At 43.2% G+C, this 20,658-nt stretch overlaps 1 protein-coding gene across 1 annotated transcript; it reads left to right on the top strand.

Moving 5' to 3' along the window:
• The first annotated feature begins 11,513 nt into the window (after positions 1 to 11,513).
• LOC138666611 (oocyte zinc finger protein XlCOF8.4-like) lies at positions 11,514 to 18,655 on the top strand. Its single transcript, XM_069754807.1, has 7 exons — positions 11,514 to 11,579; positions 15,810 to 15,982; positions 16,112 to 16,291; positions 16,375 to 16,498; positions 16,582 to 16,679; positions 16,878 to 16,968; positions 18,555 to 18,655. The coding sequence occupies exons 2-7, from the start codon at positions 15,905 to 15,907 to the stop codon at positions 18,653 to 18,655; spliced, it is 672 nt and encodes a 223-aa protein (XP_069610908.1). The 5' UTR covers positions 11,514 to 11,579; positions 15,810 to 15,904.
• The last annotated feature ends 2,003 nt before the right edge of the window (positions 18,656 to 20,658 follow it).

The following is a 20,658-nucleotide window of genomic DNA, read 5'->3' as shown; positions in this document are numbered from 1 at the left end:
GAGGGAAGGAGAGATTATTACTTGGTTAGGGGGTGCTGGGGTTTGAGGATAGCGAAGGAGAGTGAGGAGTAAGGGAGCCAAAACTGTTAGAGCGTATGTCAGCATAATGAGAATAAGTGTGGCGGAAAGTGAATGAAATTTAGTGCAGTTATTAACAGTGGTTAGTCTTACCTTCTGTTCACTTCTGGCTCATTTCTGGCATATTTCTGCTATAATATTTGCTGTTATCCTTTTAGAGACATCCTTCTGCTATAATATTTGCTGTTATCCTTTTAGAGACATCCTTCTGCTATAATATTTGCTGTTATCCTTTTAGAGACATTCTTCTAGAGACAGACCAAGGTCCAGACAGACCGGTGTCTCTGAATTTATAACAGGCTAAGTGCTCATGAAATAGGCCAGGTGTGATCAGGAGGGAGGGGCAGCAGGAAGACTGGTCACAGACACAGGAGGGGATTAATTAGAAGTCAGAAGGGAAAATGCAAGGGGAAATAGATCCAAATGGAAAGATAAAGCCAAACTGTGTATTGGCATCAAGGAATTAAAATGAGAAAACATGCAGGGGAAGGGGAAAAAAAACAGTCATAGCAGCCAGCGGACATACCAGGAAGGAATAGCAGGGTGAGGAAGATCAGGAAAGTTGGGTGATGGTGATGGGATTGGGGTAGCAGCCAGCGGACATACCAGGAAGGAATAGCAGGGTGAGGAAGATCAGGAAAGTTGGGTGATGGTGATGGGATTGGGGTAGCAGCCAGCGGACATACCAGGAAGGAATAGCAGGGTGAGGAAGATCAGGAAAGTCACTCATGGTGTGGCCACCATCTTCTCCTGACCTCAACCCTATAGAGAACCTTTGGAGTATCATCAAGCAAAAGATCTATGAGGATGGGAGGCAGTTCACATCAAAACAGCAGCTATAGGGGGCTATTCTGACTTCATGCAAAGAAATACAAGCAGAAACTCTCCAAAAACTCACAAGTTCAAAGGATGCAAGAATTGTGAAGGTGATATCAAAGAAGGGTTCCCATGTAGTGATGAGCTCGGAGATTTAGTTTTCGTCATGGCAGCTGAATGATTTACAGCTACTAGCCTGCTTGATTACATGTGGGGATTCCCTAGCAACCCCCACATGTACTCAGCCTGGCTAGTAGCTGTAAATCATTCAGCTGCCACGATGAAAACTAAATCTCCGAGCATATATAAACCAAGAAGAACAGCGCCGCTTATCCTACAAACAACACCAGACTATCATATAACTGCTGGGCTACCACCTACATATATTATTATATATTTGGGGCGGCAGGGACCAACCTCATACCGGCACATTGCTATCATTATTTAGTAAGTATATCATGTCTCCTTTTTCAGTTTGACATTATTGTCAGGTCTAATTTAGACCTATATTCCTCTTGCACTGTGCACTTACTGTACCTGTACCTTGCTATGCATTTACAGTGGGGCAAAAAAGTATTTAGTCAGTCAGCAATAGTGCAAGTTCCACCACTTAAAAAGATGAGAGGCGTCTGTAATTTACATCATAGGTAGACCTCAACTATGGGAGACAAACTGAGAAAAAAAAATCCAGAAAATCACATTGTCTGTTTTTTTAACATTTTATTTGCATATTATGGTGGAAAATAAGTATTTGGTCAGAAACAAACAATCAAGATTTCTGGCTCTCACAGACCTGTAACTTCTTCTTTAAGGGTCTCCTCTTTCCTCCACTCATTACCTGTAGTAATGGCACGTGTTTAAACTTGTTATCAGTATAAAAAGACACTTGTGCACACTCTCAAACAGTCTGACTCCAAACTCCACTATGGTGAAGACCAAAGAGCTGTCAAAGGACACCAGAAACAAAATTGTAGCCCTGCACCAGGCTGGGAAGACTGAATCTGCAATAGCCAACCAGCTTGGAGTGAAGAAATCAACAGTGGGAGCAATAATTAGAAAATGGAAGACATACAAGACCACTGATAATCTCCCTCGATCTGGGGCTCCACGCAAAATCCCACCCCGTGGGGTCAGAATGATCACAAGAACGGTGAGCAAAAATCCCAGAACCACGCGGAGGGACCTAGTGAATGAACTGCAGAGAGCTGGGACCAATGTAACAAGGCCTACCATAAGTAACACACTACGCCACCATGGACTCAGATCCTGCAGTGCCAGACGTGTCCCACTGCTTAAGCCAGTACATGTCCGGGCCCGTGTGAAGTTTGCTAGAGAGCATTTGAATGATCCAGAGGAGTTTTGGGAGAATGTCCTATGGTCTGATGAAACCAAACTGGAACTGTTTGGTAGAAACACAACTTGTCGTGTTTGGAGGAAAAAGAATACTGAGTTGCATCAATCAAACACCATACCTACTGTAAAGCATGGTGGTGGAAACATCATGCTTTGGGGCTGTTTCTCTGCAAAGGGGCCAGGACGACTGATCCGGGTACATGAAAGAATGAATGGGGCCATATATCGTGAGATTTTGAGTGCAAACCTCCTTCCATCAGCAAGGGCATTGAAGATGAAACGTGGCTGGGTCTTTCAACATGACAATGATCCAAAGCACACCGCCAGGGCAACGAAGGAGTGGCTTCGTAAGAAGCATTTCAAGGTCCTGGAGTGGCCTAGCCAGTCTCCAGATCTCAACCCTATAGAAAACCTTTAGAGGGAGTTGAAAGTCCGTGTTGCCAAGCGAAAAGCCAAAAACATCACTGCTCTAGAGGAGATCTGCATGGAGGAATGGGGCAACATACCAACAACAGTGTGTGGCAACCTTGTGAAGACTTACAGAAAACGTTTGACCTCTGTTATTGCCAACAAAGGATATATTACAAAGTATTGAGATGAAATTTTGTTTCTGACCAAATACTTATTTTCCACCATAATATGCAAATAAAATGTTAAAAAAACAGACAATGTGATTTTCTAGATTTTTTTTTCTCAGTTTGTCTCCCATAGTTGAGGTCTACCTATGATGTAAATTACAGACGCCTCTCATCTTTTTAAGTGGTGGAACTTGCACTATTGCTGACTGACTAAATACTTTTTTGCCCCACTGTAGCTGTTAAAGCACATGCTGAGACGCTGTAATATTGTGTCTGGCTGGTATCCCATGGAGCATTGAATTTCTACTTGTTATATATATTTATTGGCTTTTGTATGCCGGTATTGTTGTGTCCTGTTACTGGTTTCCAGTGGTTCTTATTTTAATGTATATTGTTTATTTATTATTTTTTGGTGTTGAGGATTATACTCCGTTTCTGGTGTGTGTTTCCACCTGTTGTTGTTGTTATTGTACTATTTGGAGTTTTTTGGTCCTTATTATTTATTCCAGGGCATTTGTCCAGTATCCATATTCAGCCTGGCTAGTAGCTGTAAATCATTCAGCTGCCATGATGAAAACTAAATCTCCGAGCATATATAAACCAAGAAGAACAGCGCCGCTTATCCTACAAACAACACCAGACTATCATATAACTGCTGGGCTACCACCTACATATATTACATGAGCAGCGCTACAGCTATAGCCATATCAGGGCACTGTGGGATTTCTACCCTATACGCTGCATCTCAATATTTTCTGTGGAAAAGCGATACAATGATTAAGGCTCTGGTGGAGCCGAAACGTCTGTATATATCACTTCCAACTCTGTATTTCTGTTTTGCTCCCCAATATAAGTTTGACTAAAATAAATGTTTAAGCAATTAACACGTTCTCATTAGAGTGTGCGGTGAAACTATACTTATTGGTACTTGGGATCATTTGATCCATTACACCAGCACCTCGCATTCCGTACACCTTGTACACATGCGACCCTGCTCCGTACACCTTGTACACATGCGACCCCGCTCCGTACACCTTGTACACACGCGGCTCCGCTCCGTACACCTCGTACACACACGGCTCCGTTCTGTACACCTCGAACACACACAGCTCCGCTCCGTACACCTACACAGGTGGCTCTGCTCGTACACACGCAGCCTGTTGCTTCCACACTCAGGGTCGGACTGGCCTGGCGGGGCACTGGGGATTTCCTCGGTGGGTCCTTGGCTGTGGGAAGGAGATGAGGAGAAGAAGAAAAAAACAAAAGTGCATTTTTTAAGGGCACAGGCCCTTTAAAAGCGCAGGCCCCATATATGCAGTGACGCGTGCACGCAGCGTTCATTACCTGAACCACCACGGCGCACATCCCGATTAATGAAGAATGTGAGCCTGTTGTCATCGGCGTATGACGTCAGTGTCATGCGCCACATGCAGCGGGCGCACACATTCACCGCCAGCCTCTGCTATGCTGGCGGCCATTTTAATATGAGCGCGCCGGACTTGCAAGAGAGGAGGACACCGCTGGGAGCGCAGGCAGGTAAGAGGAATCCTTTTTTTTCTTCTCTTTCTTTCTCACATACGGGGGCAGGATGGATACACATACAGGGGTGGTGCAGGGTCGATACACATACGGGGGGCAGGATGGATGCACATGGGGGGTGCAGGATGGATACACATACAGGGGGCCAGGATAGTTACACATACAGGGGGCCAGGATGCATACACATACGGGGAGGGGCCAGGATGGATACACATGGGGGAGGGGGCAGGATGGATACACATACAGGGGGCCAGGATGGATACAGATACGGGGGGCACGATGGATGCACATAGGGGAGGCCAGAATGGATACACATACAGGGGTGCCACAATGGATACACATACTGCGGTGCAGGATGGATACACATACAGGGGGGCAGGATGGATATATGGGGGGCCAGGATGGATACAGTGGGGCAAAAAAGTATTTAGTCAGTCAGCAATAGTGCAAGTTCCACCACTTAAAAAGATGAGAGGCGTCTGTAATTTACATCATAGGTAGACCTCAACTATGGGAGACAAACTGAGAAAAAAAAATCACAAAATCACATTGTCTGTTTTTTTTATCATTTTATTTGCATATTATGGTGGAAAATAAGTATTTGGTCAGAAACAAACAATCAAGATTTCTGGCTCTCCCAGACCTGTAACTTCTTCTTTAAGAGTCTCCTCTTTCCTCCACTCATTACCTGTAGTAATGGCACCTGTTTAAACTTGTTATCAGTATAAAAAGACACCTGTGCACACCCTCAAACAGTCTGACTCCAAACTCCACTATGGTGAAGACCAAAGAGCTGTCAAAGGACACCAGAAACAAAATTGTAGCCCTGCACCAGGCTGGGAAGACTGAATCTGCAATAGCCAACCAGCTTGGAGTGAAGAAATCAACAGTGGGAGCAATAATTAGAAAATGGAAGACATACAAGACCACTGATAATCTCCCTCGATCTGGGGCTCCACGCAAAATTCCACCCTGTGGGGTCAGAATGATCACAAGAACGGTGAGCAAAAATCCCAGAACCACGCGGGGGGACCTAGTGAATGAACTGCAGAGAGCTTTGACCAATGTAACAAGGCCTACCATAAGTAACACACTACGCCACCATGGACTCAGATCCTGCAGTGCCAGACGTGTCCCACTGCTTAAGCCAGTACATGTCCGGGCCCATCTGAAGTTTGCTAGAGAGCATTTGGATGATCCAGAGGAGTTTTGGGAGAATGTCCTATGGTCTGATGAAACCAAACTGGAACTGTTTGGTAGAAACACAACTTGTCGTGTTTGGAGGAAAAAGAATACTGAGTTGCATCCATCAAACACCATACCTACTGTAAAGCATGGTGGTGGAAACATCATGCTTTGGGGCTGTTTCTCTGCAAAGGGGCCAGGACGACTGATCCGGGTACATGAAAGAATGAATGGGGCCATGTATCGTGAGATTTTGAGTGCAAACCTCCTTCCATCAGCAAGGGCATTGAACATGAAACGTGGCTGGGTCTTTCAACATGACAATGATCCAAAGCACACCGCCAGGGCAACGAAGGAGTGGCTTCGTAAGAAGCATTTCAAGGTCCTGGAGTGGCCTAGCCAGTCTCCAGATCTCAACCCTATAGAAAACCTTTGGAGGGAGTTGAAAGTCCGTGTTGCCAAGCGAAAAGCCAAAAACATCACTGCTCTAGAGGAGATCTGCATAGAGGAATGGGCCAACATACCAACAACAGTGTGTGGCAACCTTGTGAAGACTTACAGAAAACGTTTGACCTCTGTCATTGCCAACAAAGGATATATTACAAAGTATTGAGATGAAATTTTGTTTCTGACCAAATACTTATTTTCCACCATAATATGCAAATAAAATGTTAAAAAAACAGACAATGTGATTTTCTGGATTTTTTTTCTCAGTTTGTCTCCCATAGTTGAGGTCTACCTATGATGTAAATTACAGACGCCTCTCATCTTTTTAAGTGGTGGAACTTGCACTATTGCTGACTGACTAAATACTTTTTTGCCCCACTGTATATGGAGGGGGGCCAGGATGGATATACAGTACAAACCAAAAGTTTGGACACACCTTCTCATTTAAAGATTTTTCTGTATTTTCATGACTATGAAAATTGTACATTCACACTGAAGGCATCAAAACTATGAATTATATACTTAACAATGCTGTGTAAGGGCTATTTGACCAAGAAGGAGAGTGATGGGGTGCTACGCCAGATGACCTGGCCTCCACAGTCACCAGACCTGAACCCAATTGAGATGGTTTGGGGTGAGCTGGACCGCAGAGTGAAGGCAAAAGGGCCAACAAGTGCTAAGCATCTATGGGAACTCCTTCAAGATTGTTGGAAGACCATTCCCGGTGACTACCTCTTGAGGTTCATCAAGAGAAGAATGCCAAGAGTGTGCAAAGCAGTCATCAAAGTAAGAGGTGGCTACTTTGAAGAACCTAGAATATAAGACATAATTTCAGTTGTTTCACACTTTTTTGTTAAGTATATACAGGTCCTTCTCAAAAAATTAGCATATAGTGTTACATTTCATTATTTACCATAATGTAATGATTACAATTAAACTTTCATATATTATAGATTCATTATCCACCAACTGAAATTTGTCAGGTCTTTTATTGTTTTAATACTGATGATTTTGGCATACAACTCCTGATAACCCAAAAAACCTGTCTCAATAAATTAGCATATTTCACCCATCCAATCACATAAAAGTGTTTTTTAATAACAAACAAAAAAACCAACAAATAATAATGTTCAGTTATGCACTCAATACTTGGTCGGGAATCCTTTGGCAGAAATGACTGCTTAAATGCGGCGTGGCATGGAGGCAATCAGCCTGTGACACTGCTGAGATGTTATGGAGGCCCAGGATGCTTCAATAGCGGCCTTAAGCTCATCCAGAGTGTTGGGTCTTGCGTCTCTCAACTTTCTCTTCACAATATCCCACAGATTCTCTATGGGGTTCAGGTCAGGAGAGTTGGCAGGCCAATTGAGCACAGTAATACCATGGTCAGTAAACCATTTACCAGTGGTTTTGGCACTGTGAGCAGGTGCCAGGTCGTGCTGAAAAATGAAATCTTCATCTCCATAAAGCATTTCAGCCGATGGAAGCATGAAGTGCTCCAAAATCTCCTGATAGCTAGCTGCATTGACCCTGCCCTTGATGAAACACAGTGGACCAACACCAGCAGCTGACATGGCACCCCACACCATCACTGACTGTGGGTACTTGACACTGGACTTCAGGCATTTTGGCATTTCCTTCTCCCCAGTCTTCCTCCAGACTCTGGCACCTTGATTTCCGAATGACATGCAAAATTTGCTTTCATCAGAAAAAAGTACTTGGGACCACTTAGCAACAGTCCAGTGCTGCTTCTCTGTAGCCCAGGTCAGGCGCCTCTGCCGCTGTTTATGGTTCAAAAGTGGCTTTACCTGGGGAATGCGGCACCTGTAGCCCATTTCCTGCACACGCCTGTGCACGGTGGCTCTGGATGTTTCCACACCAGACTCAGTCCACTGCTTCCTCAGGTTCCCCAAGGTCTGGAATCGGTCCTTCTCCACAATCTTCCTCAGGGTCCGGTCTCCTCTTCTCGTTGTACAGCGTTTTCTGCCACATTGTTTCCTTCCAACAGACTTACCATTGAGGTGCCTTGATACAGCACTCTGGGAACAGCCTATTTGTTGAGAAATTTCTTTCTGGGTCTTACCCTCTTGCTTGAGGGTGTCAATGATGGCCTTCTTGACATCTGTCAGGTCGCTAGTCTTACCCATGATGGGGGTTTTGAGTAATGAACCAGGCAGGGAGTTTATAAAAGCCTCAGGTATCTATTGCATGTGTTTAGAGTTAATTAGTTGATTCAGAAGATTAGGGTAATAGGTCGTTTAGAGAACCTTTTCTTGATATGCTAATTTATTGAGACAGGTTTTTTGGGTTATCAGGAGTTGTATGCCAAAATCATCAGTATTAAAACAATAAAAGACCTGACAAATTTCAGTTGGTGGATAATGAATCTATAATATATGAAAGTTTAATTGTAATCATTACATTATGGTAAATAATGAAATTTAACACTATATGCTAATTTTTTGAGAAGAACCTGTAATTCCACATGTGTTAATTCATAGTTTTGATGCCTTCAGTGTGAATGTACAATTCTCATAGTCATGAAAATACAGAAAAATCTTTAAATGAGAAGGTGTGTCCAAACTTTTGGTCTGTACTGTATACGGGGGAGCCAGGTTGCATATATGTGGGTCCAGGATAGATATATGAGGGGGGCAGGGCAAGAGGCCAGGAAGCATATATATGGGGGGCAGGATGCATATATATGGGGAGCCAGGACACGGGACCAGGAGGGATATATGGGGGTCCAGGAGAGATACATGGTGGGAAGGACAAGGGACATATGAGGGCCAGTATGTATAGCTGGGGAAGTGGGATGGATATCTGGGGGCCAGGCTGGACAATGGACATAGGGGGCCAGGCTGGGGCATATTATAGAATAAAGGGGGCCAGGCTGAGGCATATTATAAAATAAAGGGGGCCAGGCTGGGGCATATAAAATATAGGGGGCCAGGTTGGGCGAGATTATTAAATAAAGGGGGCAGGATAAGGGACTAAATTAATGTCCGAGGGCCAGAATGAGGAACATGCTATATTAGTTTGTAGTGACAAGTGGAGAACATAATTTCTTTAGTGTCCAATTAGGGACATTATTACTACTGTAATATAATTTACTTTTTAGGAAATGGTTTTCTATGGAGGGAAAAAATGGGAGTCCTGTTATTGTGCAGGGCGGCACTACGACGCTTTTCTTCTTGATCTGACGTAGTGAAGAAGTCAGGGAAAAAGTGGGGAAAGTGCTCTGAAAGCGATCAGCTATTGATGACTGTGTGTTATTTTTTGCAGAGACGAGTCCTGGCTGGAAGAAGAGACAGTGACTGGTGAGTCAGTGTATTACATGTATACGCATACTATACACTATATACTGTGTACAGAGCTCCTGTATATAATGTCACTGGTGATCACTGTATTACCTGTACACTATATGCTATACACAGAGGTCCTGTGTATAATGTCACCAGTGATCAATGTATTACCTGTACACTGACACTATATACAGATCTCCTGTGTATAATGTCACTGGTGATCCCTGTATTACCTGTACACTGACACTACACTGAGATTATACAAAGAGCACCTGTGTATAATGTCACTGGTGAGCACTGTATTACCTATACACTGACACTATATACAGAGCTCCTGTGTATGTCACTAGTGATCACTCTATTACATGTACACTATACACTATATACAGAGCTCCTGTGTATAATGTCATCAGTGAACACTGTATTACCTGTACACTATACATTATATACAGAGCTCCTGTGTGTATCACTGGTGATCTTTGTATTACCTGCACACTGACACTATATACATAGCTCCTGTGTATAATATCACTGGTGATCACCGTATTACCTGTACACTGACACTATATACAGATCTCCTGTGTATAATGTCACCAGTGATCCCTGTATTACCTATACACTGATACTATATACAGTGCTCCTGTGTATATCACTGTTGATCCCTGTATTACCTATACACTGACACTATATACAGAGCTCCTGTGTATAATATTACTGGTGATCACTGTATTATCTGTACACTGACACTATGTACAGAGCTCCTATGTATAATGTCACCAGTGATCACTGTATTACCTGTACACTAACATTATATACAGAGCTCCTGTGTATAATGTCACTGGTGGTCACTGTATTACCTGTACACTGACACTATATACAGAGCTCTTGTGTATAATGTCACCTGTGATTACTGTATTACCTGTACACTAACACTATATACAGAGCTCCTGTGTATAAGGTCATTGGTGATCACTGTATTACCTATACACTGACACTATATAGAGAGCTCCTGTATATAATGTCACTGGTGATCACTGTATTACCTGTACACTGAGACTATATACAGAGGTACTTTGTATAATGTCACTGGTAGTAATAACAGTGTTGTTAGTATTGTGGTTTGTATTCATAATCAGTGTTGTAGTATTCGGTCACTATGTGGTGGTAATTTGTGTTCTGGTCATGGTGTGGCAGTATTTCTCCTATGTGGTTTATTTTGGTCTCTATATGCTGGTAATATGTCATATTATTTGGTCACTATGTGGTGGTAATATGTGGTCTGGTCATGGTGTGGCAGTATTTGTCACTTGTATGTAGTATTATTCAGTCACTATGTGGTCTGGTCATGGTGTGGCGGTATTTCTTCCTGTATGTGGTGGTATTGGTCTTGGTATAGTGGATTGTGTTGTGTATGGCGGTAATTTGTTCTCTCTGATATTAATTAGAAGATTCTTTATTTCCATTAGAGATTAAATGCTTTGTACACAGCGGCGGAGATGCTCTTACAGGGGGTTTCCTGTGGAAAAAAGTAATCACCTATCCATACTATAAGTGATAATGTATTGATTGGTGGGGGTCTCACTGCTTGGACCCATTCAGCAAAATGTGGAACTTTTTATCCCCATTAGACTGAAGTGGCATGTCCGACTAGATCACTGATCCATTCATTCCCTCAATGGCTGCAGTTGTTTCTTTCTGGAAGCCCCAAAGAGAATGAATGAAGCTGCGGTCAGACATCCCACCTACCGCTCTGTTTTAAAATGGGTATAAAAGTGTCCTGTCAGGGATAAAACTTCCTCATTCTTCCGATCGGTGCAGTTTCTACTGGTCAAACCTAAGTAATCACCTATCCTGTTATCGGTAATAACTTGTTTTAACCAGAGAACCACATTAATGTAAACTACCGTAATTATACATCCCAGTTATGGGGGCGCACAGTAGATGTGCAGCAGCCGCCGATGTTTTACAGCCGATGCTTCACTATAATGGGGATAACGACTGACAGATATTTGCATATAGCTGTAGGGTGGGCCCCTAGGGTCAATTCCTCCTGTGGGCCCCAGACACCCCAGTCCGACCCTGCACACACTGTAATCCCCTCCTGACCCCACACATAAACTTCCCCTCATCCAGCACCATGACAACCAGCACAGCGGAGTCCTGCATACACTGAGGCCCCTGATCATGTGACCCCTGACTCCTCCCCTCCTGTGACCTCATCCCAGGTCCTGTGCGCACAGAACAGCCATATATGTGGTGTGCGGCTCTGCAGGTGGAGGTAGGTGCTGGAGATTCCCCATTACTGGGCGGGGGCAGGGGGCAGTAACCCCTCCATTCCCGGAGATAGTGCCCCCAGCTCTGCCATGTGTATATGTACAGTAATAGAACGCTGGCTGTGCTCATGTATACAGGGGAGGGCGCTCTGGTTTGGGGACAGATGGTGGAGATTACAGGGAATGGAAATGTCGGGTTTTCCTCCCTTCCGCTGTACATTAACGTTGTTTCCGACAGAGTTTACTACTCCTGCTGATGAGAACACTAATAAGCTAATGTGTAATTGTCCCACATTGGAGGAATTCTGAGACAAAGAAGGATAGAGGGAACCACCAAATGTAGGGGATCAACATATAGCAAACCCAATAAATTACAAGAAACAGAAGGAGAAAAGAAAGTATGCAATGGGGAAGGATTCACCCATAAAAGTTTATTTTACACCAGAGCCAAAAATATACATAAATATACGTTAAGAGCCAAATGGTGAGCACAAATGATAATCAGACAAATCCCTTGTTAGAGCATATGTGTCCCTGTCCCTAACACTAGGGAGCGCCCTAGCTTGCCCTACTCCCCTGGATACATCTGAAGGTGAAGATGCCGGGGGCCTCCTCCCTTGCCTTAGCTCCTGAATCAGCTGTCCGTCTGTTCTCTTTCCTCAGCCAGGGAAGAGGGGCGGTGTTGTGCACCAAAGTACACCAACCTAACAAACAAGGGTAAACTGAAAATACCAGGCATACAAAATTAACTCACATGTAACAGAGAAATACACTGTGGAGTGGAACTCAGGGAAAAACCAAAGGCAACAGTCACAGATTAATCCACAAAACCACTTCTCCTCCAAGCCATGCAGCATGAGCTAGCTCTGACAATGTGTTGCAATCAGGACCCAGATTATAAAGTGGATAGGAGTGACTAACCATGCTCAGCTGAGAGCTCAGACTCCCAGAGCTCCCAACATTTCCATTAACCCCTGATGTGCCTTAAGAATTTAACACCATTTAAAAAGAATGTGAAGTGCTACTTTTCGACAACCCAAGAACAAGAAAACATGCAAGAGAGCAGGGATCACCTTTAGAAAGTATAACAAATTTTATTTTTGCACACAAAACCCACAACAAAGAAATGTAAAAACATTTAAAATACATAGAAATGTTGCCGCTTAGTAGGGCCAAACAGGGACCACGGTTGGCCCAAACACCAAAAGAAATTATACATAAATATGGCTCAATATAAACAGCCATAAGGCTATGCAGGTTGGTCACAAAAATGGTCAGTCATATCTGAATTCTAGTAATAATGAAATCTAGTAATGGATCCAATACATTCTTACAAATAGAGATTGGCACCAAATACAAAGTGGAAGAGCTACAACCCAGTGGGTCTGTTAGAAAAAGTATTCAAACCTATAAATATGAAGATGAATGCTCATTATATAAATTCTAGAGGACTATTCCAACAATCACTATGGAAGCAGACATTCTCTTTCTAGAATTCAGATATATGACTGACCATTTTTGTGACCAACCTGCATAGCCTTATAACTGTTTATATTGAGCCATATTTATGTATAATTTCTTTTGGTGTCACTGGGCCAACCGCTGTCCCTGTTTGGTTAAGGCCCTACTAAGCGGCAACATTTCTATGTATTTTAAATGTTTTTAAATTTCTTTGTTGTGGGCTTTGTGTGCAATAATAAAATTTGTTATACTTTCTAAAGGTGATCCCTGCTCTCTTGCATGTTTTCTTGTTCTTGGGTTGTCAAATTGTCTAGATATAGACATGCTGCAGGTTGATCCCTTCAACATTTTATATTTTTGATGGTGCCCTCCTTGCTTGCTTTATATGAAGGGCTACTTTTCATCGCAGGAATAGGAGCAATCAGACTCTGCGTTCTTCTGGCTCCTCTCTGTTGCTGTAACCCCGTGACAATACGTCCACCCTGTCTGATAAAGATAATAAATGAATATATAGCATGCTGTGGTAACACTTTCCCTCGAAGAAGCCATGTGGCTTGGTTTTGGTTCAGGGGGACTGGAGAGAGGACGTCCAGTGATTTGTGTCCTGAGGAGGAAATACTGAACCTTTGTTGCTCCAGAGTGGGAAGCTCCCCGCAAATGTATGGACTGTGTACAGCATTTATGTTTTCTTTGTTGTTTTCCTGAAGGACTGTGTTTCACTTCCCCTTCTTGTTGGTTTATGCCGCCATATAATAAACTAACCGAAGATGAGTTGAACAACAGGTTAGGATATGGGTTCTACCTTAAAAACTATGTTACTATGTTACCACAAAATGTTGTTGTTTCTCCTAATGATGTGGCCGCGGCTTATGGAGAACCGGCCATCTGGATTCTGCTGTATAAACCTCCCACGTTTCATGTCTCCTCTAATGTGGATGTAGTTCTGGTCACTGATCCTGTAATTACTGAGTTTTAGGGAATTGGCCAGATTTGCTCTAAATAATTTGGGATCATTGATTTACAATGAATTTATTTGATACAAATTGAATAGAAAATGCATAATTTTCTCTGGGTCTTAAAAAAATTAATCTTTATTCTCACCTCATCTCTCACCTTTCGTGGTGCCGCACCTCTTGCCCAGACCTCCATTGGCTCACTGTCTCCTGTCTTCTCTTCCATCTTTATTTTCACATTTCAGACATGATATTTTGTAGCCTTATCCAGTGTGGAGGGGGCAGACTGGAGAATTTTCTACATAAATGTAACAAAAAAAACCTCCCTAAAAAAAACCACAGTACCACATACAATACTTCAGTGGAGCACCCGCTAGGACCGTGGGGTACTCGGTATTGGGCCATTTCTTAAAGGGATGTGTCATGGCAGCAGTGACCTGGTCCGTGGCCCTGAGCGTCCAATAAAAGGGGATAAAGTATAGTGGGAAATAAGGTGTAATGAGTAATGTTCGTGACGCCACCTGTGGTACTCTGCCAGGGATGGCCGACACTGCTAAAAGGGGTCCTCTGTGGATGATGGTATTGCAGCAGAGGTGGTATAGCTCCGCACAGGTAGAGCTTAGTCCCCAGGGCTCCCGCTGCAGTTGGTAAGGATGATAGATGGTGAAGTGCAGGATAGAATTGGAGGACACAAGGTTGCAGTCTCTTTACCTTTTACTGATAACGTTCAGGTACACAGATTACAGGTGGTGTTTGGAATCCGGGCAGCCTGGAAGCGATTCGGAATCCCCCTAGCCAGGTGAGGTTGGAAGCCTTCCTTACTGCACTGTATTCTCAGTTCCTTGCTGCCTGAGGCTTCACACAAGGTCCTCTCTCACTCTGACCTCTTAGATGGACACTACCCGTATGGCAGGCAACTTGAGCCTTTTTACAGGTGTCCCTTCTCGTGATGACTCCGTGCTCTAATCTGCTGCTGTGCCTTCTGGTGTTATTGTGGCCAGGAGACTTGGAATCTCCTGCCTGCTGGTTTCTGCTGTGGGGCATACAGTTCTCCCACAGCCTTGAACTTCCGGCCTCTGGTTTCTTGTGCTTGAACCTGGAGGGAGCCCACACGCAGCTCCACTCGTTTCTCTCTCCTCCTGTGCTCCTTGTCCCCTCACTGTCTCCTACAATCTGACTCTAACTCCTCCTCCAGACCAGAACTTATAGGGAAGCTACCCTGAAACCGTGTCTAGAGCTCCCCTTCTGGCCTGGAGTCAGGAAAGTGTTGTATGTAAGTGTTACCTGCTAAGGGGATCCCTCTTGCTTCCAGGCATGGCATCACCCTCCCCATGAGGAAGGCAATACCACTGTGACGACCGGACTCCTGGGGTGTCACATCAGCATTTGGCCATTCTACTTCAGAAAAGCATTTCCCACAGACAGCCATAATTGTTCTATTCCTACAACTTCCAGAGTAGCAGATGTGGAAGGAGAGTGTCAGCAGAGCTTCTTATTCTTTTCCTTCCCCAACAGTTCTCCACTTGCCTCTAGACTTATAGTTTATGAGGTTAGGAGGGCTTAATGACCTGTGGTGATATCATGTTCACGTGTCCACAGGTTCTGCATGCAGCAAAAATTTGTTCTGGGAAGCCTCTGCTTGTGTCAATGCCTTCATTGATTCATGAGCTGAACCTCACAATTTGAGAAATGCTTATCAACACTAATTATATGCCATACATGATGTAATCACCTCTGCTATCAGTCGCTATAGTGTTCTTGTCAAGGTGTAATATCACTTTGTATTTCATGCTTTTACATGGGATTCTTTATATTTTCCAGCATCTCACCTTCTTCTGATTTAGTTCCTTACAATATCTGATCCTCTCGGTGGACATCTTCTATATAAGAGAATTTTACTGATTGATCCATCAAGGATGGATGGGGACAGGGACAAGATGGTGGATAGGATATTACATCTCACCCTAGAGATCCTCTTCTGGCTTACTGGAGAGGTGAGAGATTCTGATGACGTCACATTACATCATTCTTATCTATGGGAATATTGGATGGACAGAACTGGAGAGGTGAGGACTCTGGAAATGTCTGTAGTGATATTTATTTATGTGTCTCTCCATAATCAGGATTACACAGTAGTGAAGAAGACCTCTAGTGATCGCTGTCAGTCCCCTGTGTCTGAGGAATTGAGAAGACCCCTGAGCCCAATCACAGGACCTTCACCTCACCCCCTGATACATGAGGACATCAATGACCAGAAGATCCTAGAACTCGCCTGCAAGATAATTGAGCTGCTGACTGGAGAGGTGACACTGCTGGGAATGCTGGGACATTATACAGTAACGCTATGGAGGGATCAGGTGGATAACGGTGTCATTGTATATGTCAGGTTCCTATAAGGTGTGAGGATGTCACCGTCTATTTCTCCTTGGAGGAGTGGGAGTATTTAGAAGAAAACAAAGATCAGTACAAGGACATCATGATGGAGGTTCCCCAGCCCCTCACATCGCCAGGTAATAGACAGGGTTAAATATACATGGCCGATAATTATCTGTTTGAAAAGAGTGAATTCAGTCCCTTTGTGTGTTTCCTCCAGTCCTATCCAGTAAGAGGACAACACCAGAGAGATGTCCCCGTTCTCTTCTTCCACAAGACTGTAAACAAGAAAATCTCCATGTTCCTCAGGATCATCAGGTAGATGGAGAGAAGGCGTCATGAGATCTCCCCTATGATGTGTAGATGGCTGTGAATGTCTTGTGTTCAGTCTTGTTTTATCCACCAGTATTATATGTTTTATACTTGTGTAATGAGAACGGTGGAGATGGCAGGATTAGAGCTGATCATAGATGGGACTTCTCCATCTGTCTGTGACTTTTACAATATTTATTTCAGGGTAAAGATCTGACCCATATTAATACTACAGAGACATATGTGAGAGGTGATGAGCGGTGTAAAGAGGAGATTCCTACAGATAACAGCACAGGTGAGTAGTAACCAGTAAAGTCAGAGAAGTCACAGATTTTACTAATAAAAAATAAGGTCAAATAAATGAGCTGGAGTATAAGTTGATATACAATGTAACTCATGTGGCCATTTATCATACTAAACCCAAGATAGAAACAAAATGAGCGTATATCCTTCTTTAAGTAAATAATAATAGTGCATATAAACAACATTGGGTAATTAATTAGTAAACTCGGTCTTCCCGAATCTACTTTGAGGTGGTCTGAGATTAGGTGAAGTTTTAATAGTAGACCGTCCCGATTGGGGTACACCTTGTTGTGTTGTGATGCTTTTTTGATCAAAAACAGTGTTTATTCAGTACCCTATGTTATTTTTATGTATTACTACTATTTACTTACAGAAGGGAATATGCTCATTTCGTTTAATAAAATTAGTCTAATATGAGCGATTATTAGGAATTGTGTTATTATCACACAATTATTAATACTACATGTCATCCTGGTGTTTATTATTGGCTGGTCTGTCATATCTTTTATCTGCACATTGTTAAAGGGGTTGACCACTAATTTATAAGTCCATTTCAGGTGAACTAACTGATATAAAGAAGCACTTTACTAAATACTTTTCTTTCCCAAATCCTTCTGTAACCTGAGCTGCTCTCCTGCTGGCTGAGAATCCTCTGACTTCCTGTGATGTCACATCAGATTGCCCATCACTTCCTGGCTCTGGAATCTGATGTGACATCACTGTCATGTGACCTCCATGCTGTGTGAGTGGGCGGGGCTTTATTCACCAGTGCTCAGTCACTACTTCTGTGCATACGGCTGCAGACACAGCACTCCCATTTCTGCACATTTCGCCATCCAGACCTCTACCTTGTAACTGTATGTATACAGCACAATGTCTGTCTGTATAATATATATATGTATATATATATATATATATATATATATATATATACGTGTAGCATAAATCATGATCTGATATAAACGCCGGCAAGTTTTTGCATCACCATATTTTGAGAGCTATCACTTTTCTATATTTCTGCAGAGAAAAGGGCTTGTTTTTTGCTCGACAAGTTATCGCTTTTATTGGTACCATTTTTGGACACTTGATATTTTGTGATCGGTTTCTATTTCAATTTTTGGGAGGCAGAATGAATCAAACCCAGCAATTCAGGATTTGTTTTTAATTTTTTCATGCTGTTCCCCGTGAAGTGAAATTGATAATTTTTCGGGTCAGGACGATTACACAAATACCACATTTACATAATTTATTTTATGTTTTACCAGTTTTGCACAATATAAACTATTTATAGAATTGATAGTTTTTGCATCGTTTTATTCTGAGAGCAATAGCTTTTTGATTTCTCCACTGACGGAGCTGTATGGCGACTTGTTTTTGCCAGACAATATGACTTTTTCACCTATACCATTTTAATTTAGATTTGTCTTTATGATCATGTTTTATTCCACTTTTATTTTCATAGTATGATAAAAAAGCATAGTTTTTCCTTTCACCCATTACTGCACCCTCAGAGAGGATCCGCCTATTTAGGACAGGAAACCTATTGAAATAAATGGTTGTCACCTTTTCCCGCATCAGTTGGTTTCCTGTTCTTGATGGGAAACCTCAACAAAAGATATTATGAGCTGCTGAAGAAATTTACCCAGGCCTGCCCTGATGTTGCCTGGAAGAACTGCTGACTTGCCTGTAGCACCAGTGTTGGGCTTTGAAGTGCCTGGTCCTTTAAGACTTGTGTGGGTGTGAGCGGCGAAGGCTTTGGTTCCATGTCTCCGGCTGCCGCGCCATCTCGTGTCTGCGCATGCGCTGGGAGATGTCATGACCTGCTGACGAGCGCACTGAGGTCAAGTGAACCGGAAGTACTAGGTTCACTTCCGGAGGATTCAGGAGGAGGCATGAGAAGAAATGCTGTGTGGGTGCGTCATTTAAAATGAGAGCGGACAGGGGTAAGAACGTTTGTTCTCTGGCTCTGCCTACCGTAGAGGATGGAGAACAGCAGCATCAATGATCGCGGCAGCAGCATCATCAGTGACAAAGCGTGCGCAGTAGTGGCAGGAGCACAAGTAGCCAGAAGAGCGACAGGAGGAACAGCCAGACATCCAGAGAGGAACAGCCCTGTGACCTAGTCCAGCTTCCTAATTTGGTACCCTTAATTAACATCGTGTGGGGAGTGATGTCTCCCTTAATCATGGGGCCCCTCTAGCTTTTTCTAGTTATTTTTCTAATTGGAAAGGCCTTGCACAAAACATAAAAAATAGCGAATGGTACTCCCTACCGATTGAGTGGCAGAAAGAGCTCTGTGCACCATGTAACAGAATAGTGTTTGCAAAGAAGCTCCTGCTTTTGCAATGAATTTAAAGTCATTCATTAAGGATAAGGATAAGGCGTCTCTTTAATCCCTTATGCAGGAAAGTACTGTAGCAATATGTTATATGTTCATGTGGCCTCTAGGGGTCTCACTACTTTAGTGTATATTCTATATTCTTTGTTTGGAACTTGTTGGATGTTGTTGCACTCGGAATTCATGTAATGGAGGTTGAGACATGATGTGAATAAAGAGCCTGGAAATACTCACAGAGTGTGATTTATGACAGGATTCATCAAACAGAACATGGTGGCAGCCGGGCACAGAACCTGCAAATTCTTAGAGCTTATATGAGGCTGGAACTGCACAGATCACTGCAACTGTAAGTACAGATTCCCTGACAGTACAGAAAAATGGAGACTGGTCTGAAGCCCCCTCAGAGACTGGATGTCACTTCATGTAATCTGTCCCAGACTTGGAGACATTGGAAGGAAGAGTTTACACTGTATGTGGATCTGACTGTGGGCCCCACTGATGACAAACGGAAAGTAAAGCTGTTTTATTACCTAATTGGGGAAAATGGCAGAGAATTAGCCCACACCTTGCTCCCAGACACAGACAACCTCCTCCTAGCAGACATTGTGCAGGCATTTGATAAACACTGTGACCCAAAGAAGAATGAGACAGTGGAAAGATATAAGTTTTTCACAAGACATCAGGAGGATGGTGAAAATGTGCACAGATATCTGACAGAGCTGAGGAGACTTGCAGAAACATGTGGCTTTGGAGAGATCAGGGACAGTCTAATCAAGGACAGAATGGTGTGTGGCATAAAGGACAGTCATCTCAAAGAAAGATTACTGAGAGAGGAAGGCATGACTTTAGAGAAATGTATGCAAATCTGCAGGGCTGCTGAGCTCACAAAGCACAGCCTGAAGATGATGGCAGGCACCAGTGAGAATGATGATGACAAGGTACATGCAGTATCTATGAAAGGAAAGACAGGACCAGACTACCCTATAAACACTGTCCACTGCAAGTATTGTGGGAAAAGACATGAGAGAGACAAAACCAAGTGTCCAGCATATGGGGAAATCTGCAGGTCATGTGGCAAGAAGAATCATTCCTCTGCTGTCTGCAGGCAAGGAAGAGGCAAACAGTAGAGACAGCTCCACACTGTGACACCAGACACTGACCGTGCAGAGGACATTACATGGCTACAAATGCAGTCTACAACAGAGAAAGTCAATGTAGTCGGGCAGTCAGTAGTGAAGGATGCCAAGCAGCTTTATGCAACATTCTTGTTGGATGAGAAGCCCATTAGATTTCAGCTGGATTGTGGAGCAAGCTGCAATGTAATTTCATTTGATCTGCTAAACA

Source organism: Ranitomeya imitator, chromosome 2 (genome assembly GCF_032444005.1).
Source record: "Ranitomeya imitator isolate aRanImi1 chromosome 2, aRanImi1.pri, whole genome shotgun sequence".
Taxonomy (NCBI): domain Eukaryota; kingdom Metazoa; phylum Chordata; class Amphibia; order Anura; family Dendrobatidae; genus Ranitomeya; species Ranitomeya imitator.
Note: the sequence above shows the minus strand (reverse complement) of the source record. Positions and strands in the feature narration are given on the sequence as shown.